The 13162-nt window shown below is 39.3% G+C and overlaps 1 protein-coding gene across 1 annotated transcript in view; it reads right to left on the bottom strand.

The window, feature by feature from the left end:
* Positions 1-12681, bottom strand: part of LOC142336259 (SWI/SNF complex subunit SMARCC1-like) — a 35034-nt gene extending 22353 nt beyond the window's left edge. The window contains exon 1 of the mRNA XM_075384951.1: positions 8218-12681. Within this exon, the coding sequence (XP_075241066.1) occupies positions 8218-12666 (4449 nt within the window). The 5' untranslated portion in view covers positions 12667-12681. The remainder of the gene's footprint in view (positions 1-8217) is intronic.
* Positions 12682-13162: the final 481 nt, after the last annotated feature.

Raw genomic sequence — 13162 nt, forward strand, 5'->3', positions numbered from 1 at the left:
AGATTTCGACTGAATATTCCTTTCGATCTATAGCAACCCCGATATCCTATCAAAATTTTTCAATAGTTACTATGAACGTATATAGTAACAGTTTACCTAAGTGGTAAGTTCAAACCAATTGCAATAAAATTTAATCTGTGTTAGAAGATGAAAGAAAATAGGGAGCGTTACCAACTATTTGTCAAGGTTTAGATTTATAAAAATACACCCTAAAACTTAGGAGCCCAATTATCTAATCCAACCAATAATGCTTGATACAAAACTTAATCAGTAGGGCATAGGTCGTACCATATGAGGCCATTTTCAAGGTATTCAATCGAATTTGTTCACACAGTTTCTGATAAAAATGACTTCAAAAGGCTATACACGCCCCATTCTCAGCTGATTCCCAGGTTTCTCTATGTAAAATTAGTTGAAAATAATCTCAACCTGTTTAGATACTTTGAGTTATGCACCGATAAACACTATAAAAAGCCCTCAATTTTACCACAAAATCACTCCTCCGAACCTGATTTCACCTACACTAAAATAGTGAACAAATACAGTACTACTCAACGACATGACTTCTCCTAGTTATCAATTTGAATATAAAACATCGACCCGCCTAGTAAAGGTGTGGCGAGAAGCTGAATCGGAGGGTTCAAATATTGAAATTGTGCTCTACAAATTTTCCAATACCGAAAAATTTGTCTACCAAACGATAAGCATACCCGAACATCAATTCCAATCAATGTTGGACAGCATATTGATGGAGGTGGACTTGCTGCGCGTCATCATCGACGGGAGAATACATCCAGAGGGCAAACTTGTAGTTCATCAGGAGGCTTCTGAGCGGATGCGGTTGGACTCTAAAAGCTGTGAAGTCATCAGGGACCTCAGAGGTAATATAATTCTTCAAATGATCAAGTTTATTCAGTAGTTAAACTTTATCAGAGCAAAAGTGACGCGTAATATAAAACTCTAACCTTAGGAGTCTATTGCTAAAGATAGAAATTGATCTAATGAATGTTTCTCTGTTTAGATAACGACAATACGTACTTCCGATTGTCCATGAAGTACTTGGACCCCGAGGACATATTGCTCAGCGTGTTCTTCCATATAAAGAGATTTGACAGAAAAGGTGATATGTGGGAGCTGCGCTAGGTGTCCTTGGGGTTGAGAGAAATGCCAGCTCTACTGCGATTTAACAGAGATTACAAGAACTCAAAGAAAGAGAGAGGGGGAGAGAGAGAGAGAGAGCAGTTAAGAGAGAAAAACCAACCGCATCCGTTCAACCTCAGCCTCGAAAAATTCCCAAAGTTCAGGAAACCCCTGATGATGAAGACGTTATAGTTCTTCCCTCAGACGAAGAAAACTATTAAAACTCTAACTATGTAAATCCTATGTATATAACTTAAATGTATTACCTTGTGAATTTATTCACAATTTTGGTGAAATCTTATAATATTTCTTCAATTTATTATTACCAAAACCAATCTCTCCTGAAAGACTAGAAAGTTATCAAAGTTACCAAATACAGTCTGACAAACGGCTGTCAGATTAGTTAATTTTGAGTGGTGGGGCCAAATCGAAACGTACCTTGAAAATGAAATAAACTTTGAACCAAAAATTTGATAACAAATAGCTCAGGGCATACAATAAAAGCAATTCTTTGATACACTTTAGTGCTACGGATTCAATAATTCAAAGCATGCACAAGACGCGTGATAGCTATTAAAGGCACACAAAACAGAAGCGAAACGGACAGTAAGCAAACTATTCAGTTTGGTATATGTCAAACAAAGATAAATCAGTAAATGATGATCATCAATGAACTCAATGTATGGACTAACCTTGAAACATAATGGTATAATAATATCCGAAAAATTGTAGATCTGATGTCCCTGTGGCACAATGGTTAAGGCACTAAAAGAAGAAAAAATATCAAGCATAAAGAACATAGACTGAGGTTCGAGCCTTTAGAATCAAGGGATCCTTTTTCTGTGCGGTAGACCACCCCAATTTTCACTACTCAAATTGCACCATTTTGAGCCCAGAGACTCCTAAAAATGGTCTTTTAACCTTAAATTAAGGCCATACCAGCAGCTGCACTACTATAAGCACTTGAAGGACTAATAAAGCCCACATTCGGCCTCTAATGAAACTTAATGCCCGCTGGGCTTTACCTGTTTATCCCGTTTTGAAAGATCAAAGTCATTGAACAATGTGTGAACACATCTTAAAAAAAACACAGCGCACCAATACAATTCAAATTCTTTGAATTGTAAAAAATAGGAGCGCTATAATAGCCGGCAGAAAAGATAATAGCCTGCTATTAATAATACTATAATAAGCAATTTGCGCAGTACAGTTGAGAGCAACTGGAACTGTAGAAAATCTGGAGGAATTAAATTGGTCTGACGTGCACAGAGATAATTAACCGGATCACGAAAATCCCTTCGTAGGCAAGGGCTGCCCAAAATATTATCCTCTTCAGTGATACAGATAGAGGCACCGATACATTACTTATTAAAAATCATGATATGCTATTTAATAAGCTTATAACAACAGACACGTTTAACAAGAAACAAATATTTTTTGCACAATTAATCGGTTTTTATAATTTGCCCAAAAATCTTGACTGCGGTTACCAACCAAAAACATTAAACTAAAAACTAGACAGAAAACATCAGAAAAATGACAGAAAATTAGGTCAAGCGGGCGTTGTAAATTAAATAAACAGCTCCAGGAGTAAGACAAAGCATCTGACAAAGTTCACTTTAAGTTGCGACCCCAATAGAACCGTCAAAAAAAATTATAATAAAAGAATACAGTTTTTTTGCGCCCAAATTTGGCCAATTGACAGAAAATGTAATTGATTGATAAACAAAAACATTGGAAACGGAAAGTTGATGGAAAAAACTATTATCTATAAAATTTAAACGAAATCACAACAAAAACGAGAGAAAACAATTTCTCGACCATTACTCAGCTAATAATATTGATTAGGTTGCTTCATAGATCAGTCACCAACCCAATGCTTCGCAGAGAAATATTAAACAAATGCCAAGAAAAAAAACCTGGAAGAAACTAGAAATGTGTAAAATTTTTCAGTGAAAAAAGCCCTCTCTAGCTTTCAGGTGTCACTTCGTACTAATAACACCTACGGATGATAACTGCTCTTTAATAAAAATTGATCAACAAAATCTGGAACGAAAACACTAAAATGCGAAAAAAGCAAAAAAAAACAATTAAAAATCATTCAAATTGAGGGACAACTAAACGTGCTAGAAAACTGATGTCAAAAACAAAACAAACCAGATTGATACTAAAAGTGTAGACCTCGCTTCAGATGATCAAAGAGGTTTCCAAAAGCACTAATACCAGTGTAGATATTTGAAAGAAACGTCTTTCACTGAAAAAGTTGAAGTTAGAATGAAAAACAGCTTTCAAAAAGCCGCACTTGAGGGAAAAAATTTCCTAGCTTAATGAAATTTTTAATTACATCTATTTTTCTCGCACTCTCTCAAATCAGCGGCTTGAACAGAAAAACCCCTCTCTTCTCAGCTCTTCCGCAATTTGACTTAAACACTTCACTTTCCTGTTTTATAGACACTTCACCAATACTCCTCTTCGAGTCGTAAAAATACGAGCACAATAATAGCCCGCTGAGATAATGAGAACAGCTAACAAATTACGAATTAATAAGAAATGAACAATATGAACAATAACGTATATGTATAAAAAAACTGGTCCGTGGTTAGCTTTTGACACCACAGATCGAAGAAGTGGTGGAAATAAAAAAAACCAAGAAAACTTCATTATTAGCTCCACTCAGTTATTGCTATCGCAGCTAATAAAAATCAATGACTTTACACTAAATCATCAGAACAGAAAGAATTTTACATCAATCATAGAAAAGCGCTTGAGACCAGTCAACGTCTGGACTAAGGTAAAACGTAACAAAAAGATCAATAGAACCCTAACCCTAAGAAATTCACAAATATTGCTTGGAACCAAATGTGCTCAAATTCCTTATAACCATTAGTTGCCATATAACTGAAACAAATTGGAAGTTTGTATACAGGAAACTACTGTTTTCGACCTATCGAGTTATTAACAGATTAAAACGAGGCCGAGTCAAACAATTAACAACGCGTGTTTGAAGCAGTAGTCTATTGTGCCTTATTTAAAGTGTGCATGTCTTTTTCCGGGCGTTGATACAGATGTCCTACAAACAAAACTGTTCACTGATACTGCAGATTACATCAACTGTCTTATAATACTACCTATTATGGGACATTATTTAACAGGAAGTTGTATTATAGGATTGTTGACGTAATATTCAGTGTTAAGGATCAGTTTTACATCAGTTATGTTATTAGACTGTTTTCTTCCTTTCGTAAATTACACCACGAAAGATTAATACTTCACCCTTTTTATTTCACGCGAAATGCCGGTCCAATTTTCAACTATATCGTCGCTAGCAGAGCTAAGATCTTATCGAGTTCGAAGACCCATTCTGTAGGTAGTCGAAATTTCTCTAACTCACAGTACCGCTTTAGAGTGTTGCACAAAGATATCTAGTTACAGCATAAAGATCTGATATCGAGAAACCTAGTAAACTTTTTCACTGCACCAGAGTGCTTTGTCTTACTATAGAGATAAAATAAATGATAACATTAGCAGTGATGTCAATTTGCGCAGTACAGTTGAGAGCAACCGGAGCTGTCGAAAATCTGGAACAATGAAATTGGTCTGACGTGCACGGCGATAATTAACCAGATCACTAAAATCCCTTCGTAGGCAAGGGCTCCCCAAAATATTATCCTCTTCGGTGATACAGATAGAGGCACCGATACATTACATTAAAAATCATGATATGCTATTTAATAAGCTTATCACAACAGACAAGTTTAACAAGAAACAAATATTTTAATTTTCACAATTAGGCGGTTTTTATAAATTGCCCCAAAACCTTATCTGCGGTTACCAACCAAAAACATTAAACTAAAAACTAGACAGAAAACATCAGAAAAATGACGTAATTTTAGGTCCAGACGTGCTATGCCATTCAATAAATCGGCATTGTAATCAAACTAAATCAATTCCAGGAGTAAGTGAAAAGGCAAAACATACGAACACAACTTTAAAGTAGTTTTGGTATACTGAAAAAACATTTATTTAAACGGGGAGTTCATAAAACATTTATTCGGTATTCAAAATCAGCAACCAGCTGAGAACCAAAACAAACTCAATTCAATTTAACATCATTCGATCATTATTGACGAGCGATCTTCCTTGATTTTTTTTGTGTTTTCCCTACTTTATAGTTAAAAGAGATATCGATTTATTTATGCTACAATATCTGCTTCGACAACACAATCCACCATTTTGATCGTAAGAAAGCTGAAGCGGTTTTGATAGAACCAAAAAAGACATAGCTGGATAAATCCAGACCGGGCTGCTGAAATGGGCTTATCCGCAATTTGTGCTGCATTCTTATCACTTCAGTCTTAAAAGGGTACAACCCTTTATTCAGAAAACTAAAATTAGCGTTCCTCGGCATAGAAAGCTAATCCATCTGCACTAGCCATAGGTACCAAACTTATACTTTGCAAGAAAACAACAAATTTCAATTTAATAAGTGCGCATTTAAGAGACCATTGAAAGTCTTCAAGATGCTAGTAGAAAATTAAATTCAACACAGAAAAAAGTTGGTCCCTAATCGTTGGATTGAGATTTAACGAAAAATGATCAAAGATTTAGTTAGCATGTTATGCTGAGCAGCAACTGTTTACAAATACTTTGAGCTATATTGACGAGCGATCTTCTTCTTCAAATTTTTGTGCTTTCCCTTCTTGATAGTTAAAAGAGAAATCGATAAATGAGCAGAATTAAACTAGCGTAGAGAAGTCAAAAAAGTTTCAAGAAAAATGTCGAAAATAAAACATACCATGCAGATTGCCCGAAAAAAAGCCGCCTTTGATTCACATAACACCGATTGGTATGGACAGAAAAAACAATGAAAAAATTGATAGTTGGACAAAATCAATCAGTCAGAAATACTCCTGTTTCTTAACGAGAGGATACAGGGGCTAGTATTAGTGCCAAAAATAACAACTAAATCTTATAATAAAGTTCATGTAGGAGACTAAAATTGGACTTTATCGGTTTATCCCGTTTCTAATTTTATTTAGTTTTTCGTGCTAATTCTGTTCAATTTAGATTGATGTGCTGAGCAGCTGCTGTTTAAAAGCAATTTGAGACGAATGCGCAAAAAAATGAAACTAATCTGGAGAAGTCGAAAAGATTTCATGCAAAATGTCGAAAAAGCGGCCAAAAGAGGTGAAGCCAAACAAATTATTTGACGAAGTAAAACATAGCCAAAAGTCCAGACGACTGAAAACAAAAAAATTGGCCATCCTCAATGACCCATTGTACTTCCTACTTGCTTATACTAAACATGTTGAAACAATAACCGGAAATTGACATGAGAAAATTAACTGACAAAAACTCAAAGCATCTGACAAACTTCACTTTAAGTTGCCACCCCAAAAGAATTGTCGGAAAAACTTTGTGATACAAGAATACAGTTAGCTTGCACCCAAGTTTAACCAATTGACAGACAATGTAACTGATTGATAAAGAAAAACATAGGAAAGGGAAAGTTGATGAAGGAAAAAAACTACTATTATCTATAAAATTCAAACGAAATCACAACAAAAAACGAGAAAGAGCAATTTCTCGACCATTATTCGGAGAATTAAATTGATTTGGTTGTTTCATAGATCAGTCACCAACACAATGCTTCGCAGAGAAATAGTAAACAACAAATGCCAAGAAAAAAACCTGGAAGAAACTAGAAATGTGTATAAATTTTTTCAGTGAAAAAAGCCCTCTCTAGCCTTCAGGTGTCACTTCGTACTAATAACATCTACGGGTGATAACTGCTCTTTATTAAAAATTGATCAACAAAATCTAGAACGAAAACACTAAAATGCGCAAAAAGCAAAAAAAAAAACAATTAAAAATCATTCAAATTGAGGGACAACCAAACGTGCTAGAAAACTGATGTAAAAAACAAAACAAACCAGATTGATACTAAAAGTGTAAACTCGCTTCAGATGATCAAATAGGTTTCCAATAGCACTAATACCAGTTTAGATATTTGAAAGAAACGTCTTTCACTGAAAAAGTTGGAGTTAGTATGAAAAACAGCTTTCAAAAAGCCGCACTTGAGCGAAAAAATTTTCCTCGCTTAGTGAAATTTTTAATTACACCTACTTTTCTCGCGCTCTCTCAAATCAGCGACATGAACAGAAAAACCCCTCTCGTCTCAGCTCTTCCGCAATTTGACTTAAACACTTCACTTTCCTGTTTTAAAGACACTTCGCCAATCAATGACTTTATAAAAATCAATGACTTTATACTATTAGAACAGAATGAAATATACATCAATCAAACAAAAGCACTTGAGACCAGTCAACTTTTGGACTAAGGTACAAAGTAACAAATAGAACAATAGAACCCTAGCCCTAAGACATTCACAAATATTGTTTGAAACCAAATGTCAAATTCCTTATAACCATTAGCTGCCATATGACTAAAGCAAATTGGAACTTTGTATACAGGAAACCACTGCTTTTCGACCTATCGAGTTATTAATGGATTAAAACGAGCCCGAGTCAAACAATTAACATTGCGTGTTTAAAGCAGTAGTCTATTGTGCTTAATTTAAAGTGTGCATGAATTTTTGCAGGCGTTGATAAAGATGTCCTACAAACAAAACTGTTCATTGATACTGAAGATTACATCAACTGTCTTATAATACTACCTACTATTGGACATTTTTTGAAACAGGCAGCTGTATGTTAGGATTGTTGACGTAATATTCAGTGTTAATGATCAGTTTTGCGCGTAGTAATGCTGTATTAACGGATACAAAAATCACGAGCATCTGTAAATTAACTACCATTAGAACAAGTATTACGTCTTATTAAGTGTGCGTATTTGTTGGTGTCTATTTGTGCTTTTGCGCGTGTATGTGTGGGTGTTTGTGTGCATGCAGTTAAAAACTGGTCCATTCAAACCTCCCAAACTATTTATCCCGTTTTGCAGGAGGGAAATTGCCAGGCATAAATCACTGCTTGAAAATAATTAACCACAACTGCCATAAAGCTTTGCTAAGTTGGGCTCGGAGCTTTATATATTTGTATTGCAATTAAACCTTAATACCTGATGAGGGTAGTTGGGATTTTCTGCTGATCCTGGATAGCCTCTATGCTGCGGTGCAGGCATTTGAGCATTAGAATGAGGAGGGAACATTGACATCGGGTGGGCCGACGGTGGGGGAGCACTGGCCGGATACCCATGAGGTTGCTGTGCTCCAGGGTACGGTCCACTAGCAGGATGCATCATTCCGGGGTGGTGAGCTGGTCCAGTGTATCCCGGCCTCTCCGATCCATAATGCACAGGAGGTTGCCCAGAAGACGGTTGCGCTGGTGTTGCACTCGTAGCGGCTTGTGCCGCAGGTTGCGGAGTCGGGACTGTTCCAGCATATGTTGGAGCATGGGGTTGCTGTGAACTATTGGAACCAGCATGAGCAGACGAAGAAGGCGCAGCACTTGCTGGTACAGCAGAGCTCTGAACCCCAGCTGGTCTTGGCATTCCAGTGGAAACTGCTACCGGAGCTGCAACTGATTGTCCCGGTGGGTACTTTTGTTGTGGCTGTTGGTATGGATTACTTACCTGTTGCTGACTGGCGCTCGGAGTTTGCTGGTAGGCAGAAGCCACTGCTGAAGGGTTCGCCACTTGCTTTATGGGAAACACTCCTGACTTTACGGGCTCTGGCACAGAGACTGGAGTCTGTGGTGGAACTGATGAGCTGGTTACTGAAGACCCACTCACACTTGAGACAGAAGATGATGGCGATGAGGTTGTGAAGGATGGTTGAGCCTGAGTGCCTCCAGTCATCGAAGCAGAAGCTCCAGCACTCACAGCATCCTGGCTTGAAACTGCCATGTTTGGAGCTTGATGATTCCTTGAATTAGGTCTCGGTTGAACAGTAGCCTGATGCTGATGTTCCGAAACCGGTCGCCCGGCTTGCATGTTACCCGTCGAAGGGCTCGGATTACTCGCTGGTGAACCAGGACCCGTCGGGTATCCATACCCCATTGGCTGTCCCATTGGAGCACGCGGTGGCATTTGACCATGTGACGTACCAGGATGGAATCCGGATCCTGCGTGCAGTGACGCCGATGCAGGTCCAGGTGCTGATGGCATGGGACGAGACATAGGATGTGGTGGCAGATGGGCTGCAGTACCTGGTCCCGCGAAAGACGGGTGACTGGCGGGTCCAGGCGATGATCGCATTGATGCATGTGGACGGGCAGTTGGCTGCGACGGAGGGGCAAAGGATCCAGAGGGTTGAGACTGTCCTGGGTAATGTTGCACAGGTGCATGACTTGCTGGTCCAGGCCCACTTCGATAATCTGGTACAGATGCCTGGCTAGGAACCTTCTCGTTGACAACAGTTGACGATGAACAAGGCTCCGCTACTGCAGGGCTCGAGTTTTGTTTGGCAGAAAGCGTCTCTAGAGCCATATCTGCCATTCCAATTCCTTTCAACTTGTCTTCAGTAGACTTTATCTGTTCCATGTAAAATTGTTGTCTCTCCTTCACCAGCTCAGCTTTCTGGCACTCCAACGTTTCTCTCTCCCTCTCCATGATAGTTTCAAGCTCTTCAAAGTATTTCATCTTCATGTCAAGTTTCTTCATTTGAGTCTCAATAACTATAGCGACCAGACTTTTGATTCGTCTCTCTTCTAGACTTTGAAGATGTCTCGCCTTAACAGCAGATGCTGCCAAAGCAGTAGAAGCTGCAGTTGTCAAACTCTTTCTTGCTTCTTCAGGATCAAATTCCTTTTTAACCTCAACTGCAGTGTTTTCATCGTCCATTTTCTCTTCGGTATCACCTGTCTCGTCCTCTACTGACGCAACAGCTTGCTCTGGTTTGCTTTCCGATTTCGACGATTCAGTTGACTCTTCTGTATTGTTTCCAGCACCAGATCCGGTAGCTTCAATAGTTGCGTCAGAATCAGCAGAGGTCTCTGAGGCTGTTGTATTTCCAACATCAGTTTCCATAGGTTCGTCCGATTTCGATTCCTCTGTTTCATCAGGCGCACCTGTTGGCGGCTTCTTACTTTCACTTTCTGGTTCCACAGACTCACTTTCAGGCTTTTTGATTTCTTCACTTGATTTTTCGTCAGGAGTTTCATCCGCCTTTTCAGTCATGGCATCGTCGTTATCTTCTTCTTCTTCTTCCTCTTCCTCCTCTTCGTCACAGCCGGCGATGTCACTCAATTTGACAATTCCCTTCACATCCGTCACTCCAAGTTTCTCTGCATTCTCAATTTTTTCCTCCACAAACGCCTTGGGCAATTCATCCTTGATCTGCTCAAACTTCTCCAAAGCCGATTCCGCCGCCTGTTTGGCCACTCTCGGATCCACGACCGATGACAAGAAAGCAACAGTTGTCATCAGTGGATTACCTTGTTGACTATATGGCACAGGGACGAGATCTTCAAGTCCGTTCAGATTAGATGGATCAACATAAGGGTCTTCAATGGGTAGTTGGAGAAACTGCATGATGCATTGATGTTGATTACGAGTTCCAACGTGTTCGGCAACTCGATTCCAGTCATCTTTGTAAAGATCCACCGCTTCTAACAGCATCAGCATCTCTTTATCTGACCAGGCCTTATCCTTAGGTTTGGAGTATTTGTCCGTTCTGAGTCCTAAATTTTGAGCGAGTGCTACTGCAGAAGTACTAGGAGCAGTGGACGAGCTCTGAGTGTTACCATCATGGCCACCAATTGATGAAGATGCTTCAGTTGAAGTCTTTGCTTCTCTCGACTCACCTGCGGGTTCTTTTTTGGGTTCCATAAACAGAGACGGTCGTACCGGCTGAATTGGCTTCAGCCCCGACGGGGTGTCTCCCAAGATGTGGAAATGGGATGTTGATGGAGGTCCCATTGGCTTTGGACGGTCAACCAGGTCAATTTGGAAGTTGATTAGCCCCCACTGTTCTAAGAAGGCATGGATTCGCATAAGAGCGCACACATCACCAGTTAAATTGCGTCTCAAAGCAGTGGAAAATAGGTACTCTTGGGGGTTGATTCTGTAGGAGTCCACCATGAAATTCCTGTAGGACAAATAGATTTCGGGTGTTTTTGACTTGTTCTTCTCATTGAAAAACTCCGGAAGAGCGCGCTTCTCAATAGCGTGAATTGCATTGTAATCGAACCAAGCGGCATATGACGGAATAATGATATGATGCGTTTGCTCTGTGGCTGTTTCGTGTCTCGAAGTACTATCTTTAACAGCAGCTGCTGAAGTTTCTAACACAGTCACCTGATTTTTGGTGAAATCATTGTTCTGATTTGGTTTCTCTATTGGACCACTAATTGGAGGTACTGCTTCTTTAATTTCCTTTGCCACCAGGGGTTCTTTAGTTGATGCTGTTGCCGAGCTCGAATTTACATCTGATTCAGCAGTGAGGTATTGGGTTCCTTGCTTTGCATTGTCAGCGAAAGAGGGAATATCATTGCTAGTTGAATCAGACCCACTGGGTTTAGTAGGTGACGGTAAATTCTGACTAGTTTGGTCAAAATTCATATCATTACTGCTTTCATCCTCGTCCGCGCGTCTTTTTTTCGGTGCTGTCTTACGTTTCTTTCTGTCCGAGTTCGAAACAGGTGAGGGCGACTTCTTTCGCTTGCCCGAAATTCGATCATTAATGGAAGAAACAGGAATACATCGCGTAATTGTGTTCCTGTAAACAGGAGCTGTCATGAATTTCTGTCCGTCTTTCGTATCAAGCGCATAATCATCTTCGCACATCCATTCATTGAAATCGTCCAAATCCAAAACCCACCTGGCGTTCACTTCGTACTTCTCAGCAGACCCAATGTGCTCTTCAAGGTCAATTCTCGGTTCAATAGTTGGTACATAGTTAGACGGGAGGAAGCAATTGCAACTATCAGGATAGAACCACAAATGTACTAAACAATTGCTTCCGTTATTGTATAAAGGTCGCACGAAATCTTCGTCTGTTGGTGGTGGCGGTCCTGGTGGGTAGATAACATGAGTTGCGCCCTCGAAACTTGACGTCACATTCCCTTTATGCCTTTTGAGAATTTCGACCAGTTTTACGGTTAGCTTCGAATCAACATCAGGTCTTATGAACACATTCGGAACTGTGAACAGCTTAGCTTGAACTAGACATTCCTCAATCGCCATAAACGCTTCTGCTACGCTGTCCAATCGATTCGAAGATGTGAAATCGAACCGACGCCAATTTCGTTCACTTTTAATTCTAAACATAGTTCCCAGAATCAAGCAAAGCGCTCCGCCAGCTTTGAAATCCAGGAAAAATTTAACTGGCAAGCGAGTCATGACAGGTTTACTGACGTTACGTCCAAATGACGTCTCATAGCAATTAAGCATCTGGATAATGAGTCCAGCCAGAGATTTAGTTGACACTACATCAGACGAAAGGAACTTTTTGAACACTTCGCTGTTTGTTAGCCATTTGCGTACCTCTTCCAACATTGATAGAGTTTCATTGTCTTCGAAGAACTTTTGCAAAGACTGTCCGTCTTTACGAATCAAGTCAGGAATCATTCTTACTCTGAAGCACAGCTGTTATTAACAATGACAATATCTTCCAAAGGATCAACGTTTCTAATTAATAATATTATAGCTATATACAATGAAAAAATTTTAGCGAACAAGTTCTATATATTGGAAGTCTTTATTAGGGTAAAAATTGTGTCCTATCTAGAACCCTAGTAATCAGTAACTACAATACGACAGGACAAAAAAGGACAGGGAAGACTTCTAATTCTATTTTACCGCTTTTGCATCTCATGGGGAATTTTAGATTACGGGGCGCAGGATATTAGAACCCGATTAGGCGAACATATTTGTGCTAGCCTAATCGAGGCGAGCACAACAAGTTTTGTGGACATTAGGCGAAAACCAATTCAAACACTTATATGCGATACTTCAGAATCCACTTGACGCTATAGAGTGTCCCATATAATAAAAGCTTAAAAAATATGTTTTATGTTCTCGACTCTTTCCTCCGTTTTTTTTGCCAAATACTTCTGCCTGAATG

Source organism: Convolutriloba macropyga, chromosome 3 (genome assembly GCF_964194025.1).
Source record: "Convolutriloba macropyga chromosome 3, txConMacr16.3, whole genome shotgun sequence".
In the NCBI taxonomy this organism is placed as follows: Eukaryota; Metazoa; Xenacoelomorpha; order Acoela; family Convolutidae; genus Convolutriloba; species Convolutriloba macropyga.